This window comes from Lepus europaeus, chromosome 10 (assembly GCF_033115175.1).
Source record: "Lepus europaeus isolate LE1 chromosome 10, mLepTim1.pri, whole genome shotgun sequence".
Taxonomy (NCBI): domain Eukaryota; kingdom Metazoa; phylum Chordata; class Mammalia; order Lagomorpha; family Leporidae; genus Lepus; species Lepus europaeus.
Genome location: NC_084836.1, coordinates 56,559,092 through 56,581,135, shown reverse-complemented (window position 1 = coordinate 56,581,135; position 22,044 = coordinate 56,559,092). Strand labels below are relative to the sequence as shown.

Below are 22,044 nucleotides of genomic sequence, written 5' to 3'. Positions count from 1 at the left end.
TTCACTCCCCAATTGGCTGCAATGGCCACAGCTGTGCCGATCCGAAGCCAGGAGCCAGGAGCTTCTTCCAGGTCTCTCACACAGGTGTAGGGGCTCTAGGACTCAGACCATCTTCTGCTTTCCCAGGCCGTAGCAGAGAGCTGGATCAGAAGTGGAGCAGCCGGGCCTCGAAAGAGCGCTCATAGGGGATGGTGGCACTGCAGGCGGCAGCTTTACCTGCTATGCCACAGCTCCAGCCTCTTTAATTATCTTTATATACAGAAGACAAACTCTATACTAAGTAAAGATTTCAACAGTTTGCACCTACACAGACCCACAAATTATAAAGTACTGTTTGAAGACAAGTTTTACCATCAATTTGAAATTCTTTTAAATACTTTTTTATTAATACAAAGAGTATAGACTTCACATATTTCATAGATACAATTATAAGGATATAATGAGACTTTTTCCTAAAAAAGATTTTTTATTTGGAAGATGGAGAGAGAATCTCCCCAAATAGCTGAATCAATTGGAGCTGGGCTGATCCAAAGCCAGGATCCAGGAGCTTCTTCCAGGTCTCCCATGTGTGTGCAGGGGCCCCAGTACTTGCACCATCCTTCACTGCTTTCTTCGGCCATGGCAGGGAGCTGAACTTGAAGTGAAGCAGCTGGGACTCCAACCGATGCCAATATGCTGGTACCACAGATGGTGGCTTTATACCCACTATACCACAGCACCAGCCCCTAAATGCATGTGGATAATTTTACTCTATTTAATGATGGGACAAAGAAGTGTCTAAAAGTACTTGTTTTCAGAGGGTGGATTAAGAGTTATATTCACAATATTGTTTTCCTTCACTTTAGGATCTTCACCGCACAGGCTGTAGTTCTTACTGTGGCCAGGAGGCAGAGCAGGACAGGGTTGTACTGAAGCGGGTGCTGCTGGCCTATGCCCGGTGGAACAAAAATGTTGGATACTGCCAAGGCTTTAACATCCTGGCTGCGCTGATTCTGGAGGTGATGGAAGGCAACGAAGGCGATGCACTGAAAGTGAGTGTCAGGCTCTGACGAAGGCAACTGAAATTCTTCTGAGAGTCAGAGATTAGAAGTCTTTTTTTCTTTGATGCCCCACCCTACTCTGTGATGTTTGCCACACCTTTGTAGTTACCTGTGATAGCGTTTCCCCCAGGTTAAAGCCATATCAGTTGACAGACTCCTTCCTGTAGCTGCCAACTGTGAGGAGAATGATTGGGTTTTTAGTCCCACTAATGTAAGACATCATATGTTAAATATTAGTTGTATTGTCCATTGCTATATAGGAAATTTTCTGCTTAAGACAGCAAACTTGTATGACTTTACAGTTTGAGTCAGCTGGCTCAAGGTCACATCACTGTGTCATTCAAACTATTGGCTGAGGTTGTGGTCTTGTCTGACGGGTTGACTTGAGGCAGGGGGCCTTTGTTTCCAGGTTTGTTCCTATGACTGTTGACAAGGTTTAATTCCTCACAGGCAGAGGGTCCTAGTTTTTGGAGTGCTGGTTCCTGAAGGCCTCCTTTCGTTACCTGATACGTGGGCTCTTCCATCTCACAACCTGGTGGCTGCCATCCCTCAGAGTGAGCAAGAATAGAAGAGGGCAAGCCAGGCAGAGAGTTGAAGTTACAGATTTGTAGCCACATCTCAGAAGTGACATCTCATTGTTTATCCATAGTCTGTTCATGAGAAGCTCATTTCCAAGGGGAAGGGCTCATACAAGGATGTGACTACCAGGGAGTGGGGATTCCTGGGGGTCTCATTAGAAATCACCAACCACACCAGTTGTACTTAATTCTGGTTGGGTTGTCCTCTGGGCCATACTTTTGAGACAAGCTATGGAGGAAGTGGGCTTATGGTGAGGGTCTGTGGAAGGTGTTTGCATGGAGAAATGTAATGGAAATGAAGTATAATCTTTTAATCTTCAAAGCCTTAGGATCTTGTTTAGTTAAAAAAAATCCATAAACATTTTGAGGTGGGAAAACAGCTATTTAATCTTAAAGATCTGAATATGACTCAATGAGTCACCAGAAATAGTCCTTTAAATGTGGAGATGGCCGCTGTTGTATTTGCAACCTCAGGTTGCCAAATCATATCTGAGCTTTTAAGCCACTGTTGATTGCAATGCTTTGTGATAGACAAGGTGCATGGTTACCCTTTGTAGTCAGAACCTCCCCTTGCCCAACTCTGTGTTTGACTAGGTGAATGCCTTGGTGCTGTTCTCAATCACTGACTAATGCGGTATGGAAAAATAAACAGGTGCTCCTCCTGGTTTCATATACCCCAATGTACTTAACAATAAAACTAGCCTGACGTGATCTAAGTCTGCATTTACCCTCTCACTTTTTCCATTCATGTACTTGAGGAAACTGTTTTGAAGCTCTTTATTCATCAAATGGAGGGAAGGTAGTGACAGATCAAATACATGACTTTGAGACAATTTTTATTAAGCAATTTTGTTTGTTCAGTCTATCAGCTTTAGTCATTTTCCCCCTTCAGATGTGACTTGTACGACTATAAAATGGGATCTGTTCTGTTGAAACGTTGGAATAAGTGATTCCGATTGGGGTGGGTTGGGGAAGTTTGGGGAAGAGGGCAGACATGCCAATCAAAGCATGAAAGAGCTCAGGGATACTTGGGAAGCTAAAAATTCACATAAGGAAATATTAGGTAAAGCTGAGAAAGTATTTTTATTTCTGCCCCAAGAAAATAAGCCCCATGTGATGAGATGACATCATCACTTGGGAATGTGTAGAACTTGTGGTTAGACATTTAATATGCAGAGGAAGGTCAAGTTCATGAGGAAACCCTTCTGATGCTGAGTAAAATATGGAGTCCTAGTGTTTTTCCACCAGCTTTTTGGTCTCTGCAAATCATAATTACTACTTTGCATGTGGTTTATTATGGGTAGGTGAGCAATTTTCTCTGCTCTTCAGCACTTACTGCTTTTTCTTAGTAATTATTTTATTGTTAACTGTTAAAATTTGAAGCTCTCCCATTATTTGTCCTAATCTATTTTATTTATTTTTTATAGAAAGCTTTTATTTAATAAATATAAATTCCATAAGTACAACTTTTGGATTTTAGCAGTTCTTCCTCAATACCTGTCCAACCATCCCCAAACCATCCCACCTCCTACTCCCTCTCTCATACCATTCTTTATTAAGATTTTTAATTATCTTTATATATAGAAGATCAACCCTATACTAAGTAAAGATTTCAACAGTTTGCACCCACATTAGTTTTACCATTAATTCTCATAGTACACACATTAAGGACAGAGGTCCTATGTGGGGATTAAATGCACAGTGACTCCTGTTATTGATTTAACAATTGACACTTTTATTTATGACGTCAGTGATCACCTGAGGCTCTTGTCATGAGTTGCCAAGGCTATGGAAGCCTTTTGAGTTTTTTGACTCCGATCTTATTTAGACAAGGCCATAGTCAAAGTGGAAGTTCTCTCCTCCCTGCAGAGAAAGGTACCTCCTTCTTTGATGGCCTGTTCTTTCTGCTGGAATTTCACTCACAGAGATCTTTCATTTAGGTCTTTTTTTTTTTTTTTTTCAGAGTGTCTTGGCTTTCCATGCCTGAAATGCTCTCAAGGGCTTTTTAGCCAGATCTGAATGCTTTAAGGGCTATTTCTGAGGCCAGAGTGCTGTTTTGTATTAATCTATTTTAAAAGATATAATGTTTGGCCTTTGAAATGTAGGAGTGAGTAGAGTGAGTGAGCTGACTGTTCTCTAATTTTTAAAAAGGTTTTAATTTATTATTTATTTGAGAGGTAGAGTTATAGACAGAGAGGGAGAGACAGAGAGAAAAGTCGTCTATCTGCTGGTTCATGACACAAATGCCTGCAACGGCTGGAGCTGAGCCAATCCAGAACCAGGAGCCAGGAGCTTCTTCTGGATTTCCAATGCAGATGCAGGGGCCTAAGCACTTGGGCCATCCTCTGCTGCTTTCCCAGGCCATAAGCAGAGAGCTGGATCAGAAGAGGAGCAACCGGGACATGAACCACGCTCATATGGGATGCCAGCGCTGAGGGCAGAGGCTTGGCCCATGCCATAGTGCCGGCCCTTGATGTTCTCTGTTAACACTAGAATTTGAGATGATGTCAGAGAATTTCATTGTGTCACAAAAATTACAAGGCTAACTAGGTTATTTTTGTTTTTCTTATTTTCAAATAATTTTGAAGGATCATAAGTTCTTAATAAAAACATGACTATTTTTCTTGTATAACTATATAACTTGTCTTCAGATGTAAAGTACATCAAATGACAGACTGTTTCCTTAAAATTTGCCTCATGTTCCTGAAAAACCCTCTTCTGAACGTGGAGTGCTAGGTCCTCACCAAGGCACCCTACCCCTGCTGGAAATCTATGCTTTCCTACCTGGGACCTCCTCCCTCCACACAGGCTGAATAAGAATACTTGAAAAAGTTTGTGGAACAGTGGGATGAAAAGATAAATCAATTTGGTCCAGCATGCCCATGTGTGGTTTTTTTCATAATGCACATTTTCCATGAAGTTTTTGAAGAGCCCCTCATATTTCTTTTCCTGTTGCTGAGTTCTGGCTTTCAGCACTCCCATTCGCTAGTTGACTTCCCAGTTGTCCATAATGGCAGGTGCTGGGCTGAGGCCAAAGCTGTGAGTCAGGAGCACAATCCAGGTCTCCCATGAGGGTGACAGGAACCCAATTACTTGAGCCATTACTTTTGCTCCTCAGGATCTGCGTTAGCAGGAAGCTGGAGGCAGAATCAGAGGCATCTCAATCAGAAGCCCAATGCCTGGCCCTCCCTGGAAAGTTCTATCTTAACAACAGAAATCTTAGTGAGGTTCCCTGGACCTGCCCACTAAGAGAGATCTCAGGAGGGCTCTTTCAAGAGTATGTACTCATCCATATTGGCTCATTGAAAGCTATGACCCTGAAAGTTGAAATTATAAGCCAGGGATGAGAGACAAATTGGGCCTTGGCAGAACTGGAAGATAATTTTTTTTTGAAAATAGAATTTTGAAGTATCCAGACAATAAAAGATGTGAGACAGCTATTTCGGTATCAACATACAGAGATAGCTATGATTTGGCCTTAATTTTGTTTTTCTGGTGCTCTGGGGAGTGAGCTGGTCTTTTCCAGAGCCAATTATACATAGAGCAAGCACGAGACGGAGGAAGGACTGGGATGGATGTCCAAAATGTTGTGTGTGCTTTCCTGGATCATTTTTGTGGTTCTTGACATTTTAGAAAAGGTAATACAAATAGAAGAATCAGAATGAAAATAGTAATTTGGAAGATTTATGTGACAGTGTCATGAAAGAAATATATATTTAGCAAAATATCATTTGTTCAAACAAAACCTAGTTGTGTTCTCCCAAGAGAGGAAAGTGGGTGAAAAGCCAACATCAGTTGCTCCAATCACTCTTGTTGATGGGAAGTGACTTTCGAGGCCTGCCTCAGGGGCTGCTTTGTGATGGGCCAGCTCTTGGTTTCCATATGGAGCTTGCCAAACTGCTCTGATCTCAAGGAGCCATTACTGAGCTCTTGCAGGCTGCTGAATGCTTTGTCATTTCTTAGAGTGAGGCTGAGCAGCCACAGCCACATATTGGGGGACTCAGGTCCTTCTAAATTCCAGATAGTAGACTGTGGGTCTGAGTTACTGGGATAATCATCCTGCTCCTTCCCCTCTCAGGGTGTAGGTGAGCCTTGAAAATCCAGAACATTTGGTACCAACACACGTAAAGCATGGTGTGCTTTGGCTAATGGCATTTTCTCTATTTGAATATGTTATTTCTATTTAGGATGTGTTGGACTCCTGATTTGTACAAAACAGTCTTGTTCTTTATATTTTTCTTCAGATCATGATTTACCTTATTGATAAGGTACTTCCTGAAAGCTATTTTGTCAATAATCTCCGGGCATTGTCTGTGGATATGGCTGTCTTCAGAGACCTCTTGAGATTGAAGCTCCCAGAATTATCTCAGCACCTGGATATGCTTCAGAGAACTGCAAACAAAGAAAGTGGAGGTAGTGGATGACTCAGTACTATTCCTCCTCTGAAAACCTCTGACCTCTCCCTTTCACTGTAGAGATGAGCCTAAACCTTAAATGGAAAGGCAGGTTTCCAGGTATTTCTGCTGGTAAGAGTTTGGTGCAGTGAGATAGATTTCTAGAAAATAAAAGCAATACAAAACTGAAAAAACGTAAGGTCACACATGGAACCAAGAGCCTAACACTTCACTGGCACCAGATCAACACTGAAATGATATATTGTATTCTAGGTGATGAATAGTGTTCTCTCTCTCTCTCTCTCTCTCACTCTCTCTCTCTCTTTGACAGGCAGAGTTAGACAGACAGAGAGAAAGGTCTTCCTTCCATTGGCTCACCCCCCAAATGGCCGCTAGGGCGGGCACACTGCGCCTATCTGAAGCCAGGAGCCAGGTGCTTCCTCCTGGTCTCCCATGCAGGTGCAGGACCCAAGCACTTGGGCCATCCTCCACTGCCCTCCCGGGCCACAGCAGAGAGCTGGACTGGAAGAGGAGCAACTGGGACAGAACTGGCGCCCCAGCCGGGACTAGAACCCAGGGTGTTGGCGCCATAGGTGGAGGATTAGCCTATTGAGCCATGGCGCCGGCCAAATAGTGTACTCTCTTAACAGCTAGCTAAGTCACTCTAAGCTGGCACCAAACTCTCAAGGATTCACTAAAGCTGAGCTACACATACAGGTTAGCACAAACATGATTTTTTGTGAACTACTTAGATTATGGGACAGTAGCTCTGGATGAGTGGGGGATCACTGTGTCTGGTGGGTGTTATTCAGTTATCAGAAGAACCTAAGCTAGCAGCCCTAAATATACCCGCTGCTTGTACTCCCTTGGTTGTGTTCAGGATACCAGAAACAATTGTCAGAAGTTCCTTTGTTTCCTGGGGTGGACATTTGGCCTACTTGTTAAGACCCCTCAAGCTGGGGGGCCGGTTCTGTGGCATAGTGGGTAAAGCTGCTACCCATGAAGCTGGCATCCCATATTGATGCCAGCTAGAGTCCTGGATGCTCCAGTTCCAATACAGCTCCCTGCTAAGGACCTGGGAGAGCAGCAGAGGATGGCACAAACGCTTGGGCCCCTGCACCCATGTGGGAGACCTGGAAGAAATTCCTTGCTCCTGGCTTCGGCTTGGCCCAATTCTGGCTGTTGCAGCCATCTGGGGGGAGTGAACCAGTAGATGGAAGATCTCTCTCTCTGTATCTCCCTCTTTTTCTCTGTAACTATGACTTTCAAATAAATAAATAAATCTTTAAAAAATTCTATATTGCAGTGCTTGGGTTTGAGTCCTAGCTCTGTTTCTGATTTCAGCTTCCTGCTAACGCTCACCCTTGGAAAGAACAGGTAATGGCTCAAGTAGTTGGGCCCCTGCCACTCACGTTGGAGACTTGGATTGAATTCCTGGTTCATTATTTCATCTGGTTCATATGCACTATTGTGGGCATTTGAGAGGTGAACCAGAAGATGGGAGCTCTATCTGTATGTCTGTTGCTCACTCTCTGCCTCTCAAGTAAATAAAATAATGTAAAAAGTGCTTGTGTTTCTTGTAAATGATTGCTGGATCCTGTTGTGGAGAGTGCATTCCCAGCCAACTCTGACCTCACACTGTTAAATCTGGAAATGTATTAAAGACTTTTGAGGATATAATCTGCACATAGATGTCTCTAAGCATTTCCTTCTGAGCCAACAATCTTCTCATTTGGTCTGGTGTGCAGCATAACTGTGTACCTGCATGGGTATTATGATGCTTCCTTCCAGGAAGACCAACCTTGCCTGTCCCATGTCAGACACACTTCATTGAGCTATGTGGTTTTCCCTATGCACTTTGCACTTGGCCATGAGAATGATCTTATATCCTAATCTCTAAGCAAAGAGATTTGGGTGATTGTTTTTCCTGACTGTAATTTGGAAGGATGATCAGTCTAATTATCTAAATTTTTATTTCATTATAATGCATACTTATGTCATCTTAAAAAGTGAGAGAGTAAGGCCGGCGCCGCGGCTCACTAGGCTAATCCTCCGCCTTGCGGCGCCGGCACACCGGGTTCTAGTCCCGGTCGGGGCACCGATCCTGTCCCGGTTGCCCCTCTTCCAGGCCAGCTCTCTGCTGTGGCCAGGGAGTGCAGTGGAGGATGGCCCAAGTCCTTGGGCCCTGCACCCCATGGGAGACCAGGATAAGTACCTGGCTCCTGCCATCGGATCGGCGCGGTGCGCCGGCCGCAGCCCGCCTACCGCAGCGGCCATTGGAGGGTGAACCAACGGCAAAAGGAAGACCTTTCTCTCTGTCTCTCTCTCTCACTGTCCACTCTGCCTGTCAAAAAAAAAAAAAAAAAAAAGGAAGAAAAAAAAAAAGTGAGAGAGTGTGCTATGTTTTTTAGTGAAATCAAAAATTTCAAAATAGGCTGGGTCCCAGATTTTTAAACAGTGTATAATTTAGTTCAAAGTCTTTTAAAACTTAATTGTTGTACAGTCTCTAAATATTTCTGAATTTTCCAGCTACCTATCCATGATTTCTAGTTTAATTCCATTGTGACCTGGTACTTATGCATAGTTTAAGATGTAGGCAGGGGCCAGCGCCGTGGCTCAATATGCTAATCCTCTGCCTGTGGCACCGGCACACTGGGTTCTAGTCCTGGTCTGGGCACTGGATTCTGTCCCGGTTGCCCCTCTTCCAGGCCAGCTCTCTGCTATTGCCCAGGAGTGCAGTGGAGGATGGCCCAAGTGCTTGGGCCCTGCACCTGCATGGGATACCAGGAGAAGCACCTGGCTCCTGGCTTCGGATCAGCGCAGTACTCTGGCCACAGCGTGCCGGCCGCGGCGGCCATTGGAAGGTGAACCAATGACAAAAGGAAGACCTTTCTCTCTGTCTCTCTCTCTTTCACTGTCCACTCTGCCTGTCAAAAAAAAAAAAAAAAGTTAATTTGAAAAGCAGACACCCACATATACAGAGAGAGAGATAGAGACAGAGATAGAGAGATAGAGCTTCTATCTGCCTGTTCATTTCCCAAATGCCTGTAACAGCCAGGCTGCGCCAGGCTGAAGCCAGAAACCTGGAATCCTGGCCTTCCATATAGGTGCCATCACTTGAACCATCACTACTCCCTCCCAGGATGTGCAGTAGCAAGAAGCTGGTTTGGAAGTAGAGGCATGACTCAAATCCAGGTACTCTGATATGGGGTGCGGGCATCCCAAGTAGCAACTTAATTGCTCTGCCAAATGTCTGCCCCTTATTTTAATTGAAAAATTTTTATTAATATGTAAAATTTTTTGGCTTTTGCTTTTTAAAATATTTTTATAAAGATTTATTTATTTGAAAGGCAGAGTTACAGAGAGAGGCAGAGACAGAGAAAGAGGTCTTCCATCCACTAGTTCACTCCCCAAATGGCTGCAATAGCCAAGGCTGAGCTGATCTGAAGCCAGGAGCCAGGAGCTTCTTCCGGCTCACCCATGTGAGTGCAGGGGCCCAAGGACTTGGGCCATCCTCCATTGCTTTTCCAGGCACAAAAGCAGGGAGCTGGATCAGAAGTGGAGCAGCTGAGACTTGAACTGGCACCCATATGGGATGTCAGCGATGCAGGCCAGGGCTTTAATCCACTGCACCATAGCACTGACCTGGTTTTTGTTTTTGAGAAAGTAAAATCTTTTCTTTTAATTCTGTTTTTGGTGAGGAAAACCTTAATTTTCAACACCCTACAAAATGTAGATCCAAAGAAAGTTTAATTAAGAGTAAGTAGGTTAAGATTTTTGAAACCATGAAGAATTTGTGAAGTTCGTGTCATTGAGATTTTTATTCTGCACACATATATTCTTCCAGAAACAGATGGGGGAGGAAAGGGCGAGCATTTAGAAGGGTGATGAGATCAGTTAGGAAGCTTGGCATATTTAGATGGACTTGGGAAACTGAAAGAGGGTGTTTATGTAGCAGACCATGCATGTCGAGGGAATCATGTGTGTGTGTTTTATTTCAGGTGGATATGAGCCCCCACTTACGAATGTCTTCACGATGCAGTGGTTTCTGACTCTCTTTGCCACGTGCCTACCTAACCACACAGTGTTAAAGATTTGGGATTCAGTCTTCTTTGAAGGGTCAGAAATCATCCTAAGGGTGTCGCTGGCTATTTGGGCAAAATTGGGAGAGTAAGTGATTTCCCCGCTCCATTCTCTTCTGTCTTGTTCTGCACTGTGGTGTTAAGAGCCGTAAGCACTAATGCACTGGAACGGGTAAAGCAGTGGTAGTTAAGCAGGAGGAAAAGAGAAAGTTGTGAACTTTGTTCAGTTGCTGTAGCTTTCTGGGGTGTCAGCTGGCACATCCTTAGATCAGACGGAGTGTGTGGATGTGGCTTCCTCAGGTTGGGAGCTTCTCCTCTCTTCCTCCACCTCCAACCCTCCCACCACACCCTTGTGCTCATTCTGGCTGGTTCACTCTCAGGACATTGTCTGGGAAGACAGAGAGGAACTTAGGTGGAAGAGCTGGAGACGAGTAGGTTATTTATTAGTAACTCCATTTGGATTATTTATGCATTTTTGTTACGTTTTTTATTCTGCTTTTCAGGGCTGTGATAAAATTAAATGAGATAAACACGGTGCTTGGCACACAGTAGTAGAACTTGTGAAACTGCTTTCCTTTTATCAAGACTTAATTCTGTGCTGAAATCTGGCACTGCCAATGCATATTGCCAAGTAGATTTTTCTCGCATCTTTGTTAGTAGCAGAGGTGAAAAACATAGACTTTCTTCAATCATTTCTACTATTTTATGATTGTTACATTAAAATTTTACCTTTTGGGTAATGTAAGAAGCAAAGAAGTGGGGTAGGCATTTGGCCTAATGATTAAGACACCCATTGGCATGCCTGAGTTCCATATTGGAGTGCCTGGGTTTGATACTTTGGCTCTGGACTCCAGCTTCCTGCTAATGCCTACGAGACAGTGATGACTAAATGATTGGGTCTTTGAGGGAGACCTTGATTGAGTTATAGGCTCCTGGCTTCAGCCTTGGCTCAGCCCTGGCTGTCATGGGCATTTATGGAGTGAACCAGCACATGGGAGTGCTCTGTTTCTCAAATAAACAAACAAACAAAAAAAGCAGAGAAAATTTAAGTATTTCTTTATTAGAGCTGTGAATTACAACATGTCAGAAAGCTAATAAATCATTGGCAATGTTTTGTTTAGAAAGCCTTTTTTTTTTTTTTAAGATTTATTTATTTATTTGAAAGAGTTACACAGAGAAGAAGAGACACAGAGAGAGAGGTCTTATATCTGCTGGTTCACTCGCCAATTGGCCGCAACGGCCAGAGCTGTGCCAATCTGAAGCCAGGAGCCAGGAGCTTCTTCTGGATCTTCCACATGGGTGTAGGGGCCCAAGGACTTGGGCCATCTTCTACTGCTTTCCCAGGCCACAGCAGAGAGCTGGATGGGAAGAGGAGCAGCTGGGACTAGAACCGGCTCCCATATGGGATGCTGGTGCTTCAGGCCAGGGTGTTAACCCGCTGCGCCACAGCACCAACCCGTAGAAAGCCTTTTTTTAAGCTACCTTTTTCTTTATGATGACTTGATTCCTGGGAGACTTCCAGTATTTTTTAACTATTTGCAAAGAAACTACAAAGATGCACTAATTACTCATTCAGGTATTAAAAAAATCATTAATGTGTTGGAGCTGGAGAAACGAATGGAACCCAGGCACTCTGATATGGGATGGGGGCCTCTTAAATCAGGTCTCGACTGCTAGGCCAAATGTGCATCCTGTGTTAGTAATAATGGATCAAGAGGAAAAGATGTGGTCTTGGTTTTGTTCCCATCTATTCATTTTCTGAAGGATTAGAATTTATTCCTGTAGTCTTGCCAGGGATGTCACATTATTAAAATCATCATAACTGTAAATAAGAGCCAGTGTTCACTGAGTGTTTGTAGTGACTGGCGCTGGGGTAAGCACTCTGGGTGTATTAACTCATTTATTCTACACCATCCTATGAGGTGTGCACTATTATTTCCATTTTACAAATAGGAGAACTGAGGCACAGAAGCTCAGTCAGTTACCCCGTTAGGAAGTGGAAGGGCCTGATTTTGAATCCAGGCATCCTGGCTCTAGAACCTGTGCTTCTAAAGATGTGAATTTGATGAAAGTAACTGGCTACTGTGTGTGACATTTAGGGACAGCATGCATTAGACAGAATCTTGAATGTTTCAGAGCTCTTGCTCATGGTAGTTATACGTGTTTTGAGCATGCAGCTTGTCATGGGGAAGGGACAGCCACCATCATGCATCATCACGTGCCGGCAGTGTCCATCATTCTGTTAGGCAGGGGAAGCACATTGTCATATGCACTTCTCCCGGTAATCCTGAGAAGTGGGCAGGATTGATCTCCCTGTCTTTTCAAGTGAGAAAACTACTCCAGGGAAGTGGTCAGCTGGTTCATGGTCACACAGCTCCTGATAGCAAAAATGGTTCTTAAACCTGGATCTTCCCATAAACAGCATAGTGTAAGTCTTCAGTTTATGTACACCTGAATAACATAGAAGCTTTGTATGAGAGCACTTCAGAGGTTTGTAGGAAATGGAATTATTTTGATGCAAAATGTTTTGGAAATCCAGGTACAAATTTTTCATAATACATATCTTTCATGAACTTTTTGCATGGATTTCATTTTTTGTTCTAAATTTACCTTTTAATTTCATTTTTCCATGGACATGTTGAAGTCCTCTCATGTCCGTCTATAGTCATCAGTCTATAGGATGTTTCACAAGTAGAACTTCCTGCGTTCTCAGGGCCCTGTTGCTTGGTGGAGATTACATCCTGCTTCTTGCATCCAGCTCAGTACGTAGATAAAGAATCTGTCACCCGCAACCTGTGAGGCAGGTTAGACTTAGTCTTTCTTCCACAGAAAGGGAAAGGGGGAGATATCCAAAGCAAAGAGCACCAGTTATTTCCATTTCACCTATCATGATGTTGTTTGTATACTAAGATTACTCTGTCTCTCCATCTCTAACTCTGCCTCTAAAATAAATCTTTAAAAAGTACTAAAGGAAACTAACGTAGAGGAACTTTCTATGGAATGAATTGTATCTTGTGATCAGCATTGTGGCCCGAAGAGTTAAGCCACCCGCTGTAACACTGCCATCCCATATGAGCACCCATTAAGTCCCAGCTGCTCTATTTCTGTTCCAGCTCCCTGGTCATGGGAATACAGTGGAAGGTGGTCTGAGTACTTGTGTCCCTGTTACCCACATGGGAGACTAGGATGGAATTCCAGGCTCCTGGCTTCAGCTTGGCCCAGACCTGGCTGTAGTAGTCATTTGGAGAGTAAAGTAGCATATAGAAGATCTGTCTCTCTCTTTCCCTCCTTCTATAACTCTGCCTTTCAAATGAACAAATCTTTTCTTTGAAGATATATTTATTTATTTGAAAGGCAGAGTTACAGAGAGGTAGACGGAAAGAGGGAGGGAGGGAGGGAGAGAGTGGGAGGGAGAGAGGGACGGAGGGATGGAGAGAAGGAGAGGGAGAGAGGGAGAGAGAATATCTTCCATCCTCTAGTTCATTCCCCAAATGGCTGCAATGGTTGGAGCTGGGCCGTTCTGAAGCCAGGAGCTTCTCCCACATGGGTGCAGGGGCCCAAGCACTTGGGCCATTTTATACTGCTTTTGCAGGCCAGAGAGCTAGATCAGAAATGAAACAGCCAGGACATGAGCAGGCACCCATATGGGATGCTGGCACTGCAGGTGGAGGCTTAACCCACTACGCTGCAGCACTGGCCTCCTGTGGTACTTTTTATCTTTTCTCTACACAGAGCAGCTGCACTGTGAGTGTAGCCCAGGAATTGATTTTTGTTGATTGCCAATTTGATTGACTTGATGGCAAGGGACGGTATGTACCCTGTACATGCACCGCCTGTTGTACAGCATCGGTGTCCTCAAGTCCTTTTGTCTGTCCTCTCTTCGTGCAGGCAGATAGAATGCTGTGAAACAGCAGACGAGTTCTACAGCACCATGGGGCGCCTGACTCAGGAGATGCTGGACAATGATCTTCTGCAAAGCCATGAACTCATGCAGGTAGGTGGGCAGCATGGCCCTGCCTTGGCTCAGACAACCCCAGGGCTGTGGGAAGAACTGGTGTCAGAGCAGCGTGCTTGGGAAATGTCATTGGCTAGCCCTCAGATGTAGTGGTTCAACTGACTAAAAGCCTATATATATCTTGATGAGAATCTGTGTCACCAGAGAAAGGAGGAAATGAATAATGGGTATTTGTTGTGGCTTCCATTCAAACTGTGTTGCTGGAAGATCAGTAGGTGTAATATAAAAATAAGCTGGAAAAATAAAAATGGAACAAAATCACCAGATACTCTGAATCCAATTATTCACCTTTTTAAAAGGGGACTTGTGGGGTAAAATAATTATTTTAGGAGTGGAATAATTCAGAATAAAAGAGGAGATGAATCAGTGACTTGGTTTGTTTTGTTGACATTTTCAACTTGGGCTGTTACGTATAAACCATGAATTTCAAAGTGAAAAACGCAAAGGATATGGCTATTTTCTGGCATGCTTCTGTCTCCCAGTATCATGTTCATGAAGTCATTAAACCTGACAGTGTGGGCAAGATGGATGATTTGTTAATGCTCTCTCAGCAGCACAATTTATCTTCATTCTCTTCCAATGATTCATTCTCTTCTTCTTCTTCATGCTCTTCATTCATTCTCCTCTCCTCTTGCTGCTGCTTCCTCTTGCCACTGACCAACTGTGAGTGATGTTCACGGTTGTCCTTGGGCCTTCCTCCTTTCTTTCTCTGTGATTTCTCTCTCCTTTTTCTTTGTTTCAACTTTCACCATTGTGTTGGGTTCCATGCCCCACATCACTTTTGGGTTCTGGGGCCCAGACCAGAGACTCAAAAACAAGACTCAGGTCTTGAGAAGAGAGGAGCTTCATTCTTTTGCTGCTTTCCTGTACCCCCACTTCCTTAGCAAAATGCCTTACTGTTAGTGGACAGCCAACTGATTTATGGAGAATATTGACTACCTAAGCATTTTTTTGCATACTCAGCTCTTCATTCTCAAAGGAGGACGTGTTCTATCTGACCCTGACATTTATGTTCTGGTTCTAATTTTTCTCCCAGATTCCAGGCTATTGCTTCATTGCTCATTCTGTCATGGAGGGAAGTGCCTTTTTTTTTTTTTTTTGAGCATTGTTGTGTGTTCCAAGTCCCTCCCTTAAATCCTGTAGAATGGCCAGATTCATAAAACTCTAAGCAGGATTATGAGATATAACCTCTTCTCCCTCCTGCTTAAAGCTTCCATGGCCATTCACTGCTTACAAAACAAAGCAAGGATTTCTTAACTTGTTACCCAGTTCTCTTTACATTAGCCTATGTTTTCAGCCGTAGTTCCTTTTTGTACCTTGTCCTGTTCTCATCTACTCAAGCTGTCCTACATACCTAGAAATGCCTGGACATCTGCCTTCTGCATACCTTTGCTTACACTGTGCAGCCTTTCTCTGCTCCTTCCCTACACGTACCTTCTTCTTGAAGGTTTTGGTTCAGATGCTGTCTCCTTTATAACACAGCCTCTGATGGTCTCAACTCAAGTCACCTCCCATTTCTTTGAGTTGCCATTTATTTCATTTGTTCTTCTCTTGTGTTTGCCATCATATTCTGCCTTGACTTAAGACTGTGTCTTGTTTCCTCAATCATGTTATAAGTTTCCTGGGGACAAGGACATTACTTAGCACTATGCCTTTTATTTAGAATTGCTCAATAAATTTATTAATTCATTAATTAATCATTTATCAAGAATCTATGGTTTTCTGCCTTTTTAAAGCAATAAATATTTTCTGGATTAAACAAAACTCTGAGCTCCTTCTAGGTGCCCTCTGCTCTGATACAGTCAGCATTTTGCTGCCAGAACAATTGTCCACAACTAGAAGTTTAGTCATTTCATTGTTCCACACTAAAGCCTTGTGTGCTTCCTTATTACTAACTCCACCTTGTCTTCTAGGCTCTGTGTTAGCTTCTACAGTGATTTACTGAGCATCTCTGAATGCCAGGCACTGTGGCAGGTGCTAAGGATACAACAGAGAATAAAACATGGGTCTATTCTGAGGGAGCTTATTTTCTCCTATGATACAATGTGGGGAGTGGGCCAAGAGAGGTGTGCATAGGGTCTGGGGGCTGAGTGAAAAACAGGGCCTAAGCCAGCGTTGGAGTAGGGAGTAGGGAAGGGGTAAGATAAAGGAGAGGAAGTCAAGAAAAACTTTCTTGAGGAATTGAATAATTGAATGTCTAGCTGAAGGAATGAGTGCCTAGTTTTACCTTTGAAGATGAAGAAGAGTTGGCTAAGCTGTGTGTGTGTGTGTGTGTGTGTTCAGAGGTGCATACACACATGAGGATGTGTGTGGAGGGGAGGCAGTGGTGCAGAGCTGAGGGGTAGTTGGTGGTTGAGGGAGAGGTGTGAACAAAGCCGTGATGATGAAATACTGTGTGACATGTGAGGGAAACCACAAGGAGTTTGCTATTCAGGGACTGAGGCATGGAAGCCCACTACCCAGACTCTCTGTCTTGGGTCAGCAGTTGTGAAAGGATGCTTACTGACATTCTAGGGATTCTGTGCACCCTTGGAAATGGGAGGAGAAGGGCTGTGGATGTGATTTTAAGGAGAGGAGGAACATAGTTTGGGTTGTGCTTTATATTAACTACCTGGACAGGTCTGTGAAGGAGGGATTAGAAAGGGTCATCTCTGATAGTGGGAGGCCTTTGAGGAGTCAGTGAAGGGCAGAGAAAAGAACTGGACAGAGACGATACTTAGGAGGTGAGGTCAGCTGGCCTTGGCCATATAAACCGAATACAGGGATGAGGGAGAAAGAAATGGGGTAGACAAGGACAATTCACAAGTTTCTGATTTAGGAGGAAGAGGGTGAGTTTGTTTTTGGGCAGATCGCATTGAGGGTGTACTTTAGCTGTCCTTTCCTGTCTGTATTAATCACTTTTTCATTACTTTAAAATACCTGAGAGGTGCTACTTATGCAGGAAGAAGGTTTATTTTGGCTTGTAGTTTTGGAGGTTCACAGTCTAAGATTAGGCAGCTCCATTAGTGTGGCATCTGATGAAGGCTGGCAATGGGGATTGCATGCAGAGGCCACACTAACATTAATTTACCAACTTAACATACCACTTTTGGTCTTACATGCCTGCATGAGCTGGGGGGGGGGGGGAGTCAAGCCATAACACTACCCTAGGCATTCCTTTCCACTTTGCAACCAGAAACTTTTGTGCTGGCCCCAGCTTTGGTGCCGCCCAGGTGTCTGTGGGTCACGGTTCCCCCTAATACCCCTGTGAAAAATCCTGTGTGCTCCTCCGGGCCCTGCTCAGTCCCCTCTCTCCTACCCTTGCACAGCCTTTGTTAGCTGTCAGTGATGCTGCCTCCTCTTTACTCCTTCAGTAATAAAGTTTTCCAACAATTGATTTAATGCTAATTACAAGTTATTTGGTGCTGTATGAGAGGTTTTCAAGTATGTTCTCTGCTTTCTCTGAGGAGGTATCGAATGCCTTAACAATAGGTTACTGTCTTCGTGACACCTAGCATAGAGCTAAGAACAGAAATGGTTGCTCACTGCATACAATGAATGACAGAGCATTAGGTCTTGGGGTAGAGGTTTTCAAACCTGACTGTGAAAACTCTCAGGAACATGTTAAGATATACATATTTGGGATGAGCATTTGGTATAGCATTTAAGATATAGCTTGGAATGACCACAACCCATATTGGAGATCCTGGGCTTGGGTTCTAGCTCCACTTCCAAATCCAGCTTCCTGATATATGCACCCTGGGAAGCAGCAGGTGATGCCTCAAGAAGTTGGGCCTCTGCCACCCGTGTGAGAGACCTGGGTGGCATTCTAGACTCCTAGTGTTGGCCTGGCCCAGATGTGGCCGTTGTGGGTATTTGGAGAATGAACAAGAAGATGGGTAATATCTGTGTCTCTCTGCCTTTTCAAATAAAACAAACAAACAAACATTTTTAAAGTTCGTGGAAAAATGGAGTTGGATAAATTTATTTTTAAAAAGTACAGATATTTGGGCTATGGGTGATTCTGACACAGGTGGGTGGTTTTAGACAACACTAAAATAAACACTTAAAAGAAGCTTTACAGAGAGGAAACGAGGGCTTGGTGAGGGAGTACCTTTCCAGCTTCTTAGGTTGTCTAGTGACACCCAGGTCTGAGAGCCGTGTTCATGACTCCTGGCCTCATGCTTTCCCCCACCACCCAGCACACTGCTTCTACCTTGCAGAAAAGACTCTTTGTAAAGACTGAAATCCTCTTCAGAAGGATAAGGCAGCATCTTATTCCACTTAAGGGTGAGGAAACCTAAGGCCACGTGGAGATTTATAACATCATTTGCAGGCCATACAAAATTATCAGTATAAAAATTAGCCTGCTATAGAGGTATTGAATTTTGAGTCCTGCCTGCGTTGCCTTGGCAGGGCCAGATCACAAATGATTTGCAGGCCTTATATGGCCTGTGGGCAGGATGTTCCCTACCCTCTGGAAATTTTTCCAGAAGGAATGGGAGCTACCAGGGAACTTTCAAAAAAGCTAGTTCATGGGTAAATTAAAAGATAAGTTGGGGGCAGAGATTTGGTACAGTGGTTAAGCTGCTGCTTGGGATGCTTGCATTCCATAATGTGCCTGGTTCAAGTCCTGGCTCCTTTACTTCTGATGCAGCTTCCTGCTAATGTGTACTCTGGAAGGCAGCAGATGGTGGCCCAAGTACCTGGATGCCTGCCACCCATGTGGGAGATGTGGATTGAGTTACGGGCTTCTGGCTTTGGCCCTAGTCCAACCCTGGCTATTTAGGATATTTAGGGAGTGATCCAATGGATGGAAGATCTCTGACCAACTCTTTCTACCTTTCAGATAAAGTGAAAATAAATAAAAAAGGTTAAAAATCTAAGTTTATTTTTGTGTAAAAAATTTTGGAAATCCATGTATAGTTTTTTCATGATACATATTTTCCGTGAACTTTGTGAAGACCCTTCATACCGTCTTTGTCCTCTAGGAGTTTCCAACCTTAGGTAGCAGGAGAAAGAACTACTTCTTTACACTGCTCTTAAGAGGATCCTGGAGGGGGCACTGCAGGCTGCAGGTTGGCTGATTAGATTCCATGGTGGTAGTGTTTCTCCTAACAAGGGAGCATCTGGGTGAAGATGAACTCAACCTCATTTTTTTTTTTTTTTTTACAACTTCTGTTTTCTCTTTTTTTGGTAAAGCATGTCAATAATGAAAAAGGAAATTGAATTCCTTTTCTGCCATGGCTAAATATAAACGTCTGTGTAAGGGTATGCTGGTAGTGAAGGCAGTGAACAGACGTGTTTCCTTGACATCAAAGAATGCTAAGGAAGGGATGGCGCATGCCATTTCAAGCCACTCTTGTCTCTGTGTTCACCTTTTTAAAAAGATAATTCAGTGACTCTGATCTGACTGTGGTAGACCATAAATCCATCAGCAAGCTTGAAATGGTCCAGATGAGAAATGTTCTTATTTTAAAGTCTTTATTTCTGAGCTAAAGGACCCTTTTGGGCCTTTCCCATTTCTTTCCATTCTAAATGCCCTACCCTTATCCATCCCTCCCTGGATATCACATAACTCTTCTTATTAGAAATGGTCATTTTAATATCTTTTTGATAGTGTTGAGTATAGAAGCTGGGAGAATGCTGGTGGAACAGTATATTCAGGTCTCAGCAGGACTTTTGATTGATAGTCTCTGGTAAATCCCTTTAGGGCAATTTAAGAGGAAACACAGATGCTGTTAATAGAAGGGTTAATAGATTCTCGAAAAACCTAGCCCAAAGTGCAAATGGTTTACTGTGATCTGGAATCAGCTCTGGTATGACACAGGCACAAAATGCCTTCTGACCTCCAGTGTTGCCTTTCTTCCATCAGAGATGTGGTGGAAATTACAAGGGTATTGTTGATTGTTCAAGAGAGAACGTTTGAGGTGTTACTTCTGTCAACATTTGAAACCATCTGCTTGCAGGAGAGTGTATGACTGTATTGGGAAGTGTTTGAGCAGTGCCATTGTGACCATCTGTTGGAAAGGATCTGAAAGGGGCTCTGGGCTGGGAGGGAGGGAGGCTCAACCAAATTGTGTTTAACTTCCTTTTTAAGCCTAAGAGTCCATGGCATGCCACACTTGGGCTCTAAGATGGTTGGTAAACTGTCTTTCTTGGAATTTTGGTTTTCAGGTACCCTGAGTGCTGTGGAGTTGTGCCAGGGCCCTATTTGGAAGCAAGCTTGTTTGAGGAACCTTGGACTATTTCAGAAATAAAGGACTATTTCAAAGCAAGTGATAGAGAAAGACCTGAATTAGAAGCTGAAAACTCCATGGAGCCAGTTTTCCTTTGGGTCAAGTTTGGGTCAAGTGTCTTTAGCTGAATGCTCCCTGAAAGAACTTGCTAGGAACCCAAGCTTTTTGTCCTGGGGCAGGATGGTAAAGTAGGGGCAGGAGATACTTCCTATGCCTTGCTTATAAACTTGTTTTACAAGATTGAACAGGGGAAATTTTCTGCTGTAGATTGAGTATCCCTTATCCAAAAGGCTTGGGACCAGAAGTGTTTTGGATTTTTTCAGATTTTGAAATATTTGCATTAAAATGATTAGGTATCTTGGGGATGGGCTCCAACCTAAACATGATATTCTGTTTTGTTTCATATACACTATATGCCCATAACTTGAAGATAACTCTGTATAATATTTTAGATAATTTCATAAACAAAATGAAGTTTTATGGTATGGAATTCTTCACTTGTGTCATTGACACCCAAAGTTTTGGAGTTTGGGGCATTTTAGATTTCAGATTAAGATGCTCATCCTGTACCTTGTTCCAAAACTCGAATGAATGAAGCACAGGTGGATCTTCAGATCATCATTCCATTGTCTTCCATGAGACATCTTAATTCACCTGTAAGAAATTTCAAAATACCTCATGTTAGTAATCTCATCTTTTATTATTTTTTTTGTTAAGGATTTATTTATTATTTGAAAGGCAGAGAGGGGTGGCTGGAGGAAGGGGGTATCTTTCACTGATTCACTCCCCAAATGGCCTCAATAACTGGGGCTGGTCCAGGCCAAAGCTTGGAGCCCAAACCCCATCCAGGTCTCCCACATGGGTAGCAGGAGCCCAAGCACTTGAGCCATCTTCCACTGTTCTCCCAGGCACAGTAGCAGGAGCTGGATCAGAAGTGGGACAGCTGGGACTCCGTTCAATCTGTGCTCCTAGATAGGATGCCGGCATCGCAAGTGACAGCCCGCTGTGCCACCACACTGGCCCTGTAATCTCATCTTTTAAAGTTGAATTTAATTGATATGGGTTTTGTTGAATGTCTGAACCAAGTGTCTACATTGCTAAGGAAAGAGAATCAGTTGAGTGAGTGACTCTCATCCCCATTTAGTGTGTGCTGTTAGATAGGTGGATGCTGGTTCTGCTGAGGCACAAGGTGGGGCACTGCGCTCGGGATCTTAGTATGCTGGGGAGAGGATTTCATATCTCTCCTTTTCCTTTAAGAGGTTATGTGGAGCTAAGACAGGGTGCTAAGAGTCAGGAGGGAACAGTTCTGCAGTGGTGGTAGGACAGCTGTTGGATGGCTTTGTAGGATCAAAGAACATGAGCGTTCTCTCTGACCACATTATTAATAAGATCACATGACATATTTCAAGCATCCAGAATGCATTCAAAATGATATAACAAAAGCTACCTACTCACCACCCAATTTAGGAAATAAAATATTAACAGCAAAGGTGAGGGTGAACCTCTCCACACATCTCCCTGACCTCACCACCTGCTTTGCCCTTAGAAGTAAGCATGATCCTGAATTTCAAGCTTGTCGCTTTCAGACAAGGTAAAAGGAAACTCAAAAATGTTGGCAGCTGGTCTGATGGCTGATGGGAGCTGCTGTGAGATGCCTTATGCTTCTTCCTGGGGAGGCACAATTTACTGCTTTTCAGCTTTTGGGTATAATCAAGTA

The 22,044-nt window shown here is 43.5% G+C and overlaps 1 protein-coding gene across 2 annotated transcripts in view; it reads left to right on the top strand.

Moving 5' to 3' along the window:
• TBC1D30 (TBC1 domain family member 30) overlaps nucleotides 1–22,044 on the top strand; it is a 103,748-nt gene that overhangs the window by 62,873 nt on the left and 18,831 nt on the right. For both annotated transcript variants that reach the window (XM_062203294.1, XM_062203295.1), the window contains 4 exons: nucleotides 846–1,031; nucleotides 5,863–6,031; nucleotides 10,014–10,182; nucleotides 13,983–14,088. In XM_062203294.1, the coding sequence (XP_062059278.1) occupies nucleotides 846–1,031; nucleotides 5,863–6,031; nucleotides 10,014–10,182; nucleotides 13,983–14,088 (630 nt within the window). The remainder of the gene's footprint in view (nucleotides 1–845; nucleotides 1,032–5,862; nucleotides 6,032–10,013; nucleotides 10,183–13,982; nucleotides 14,089–22,044) is intronic.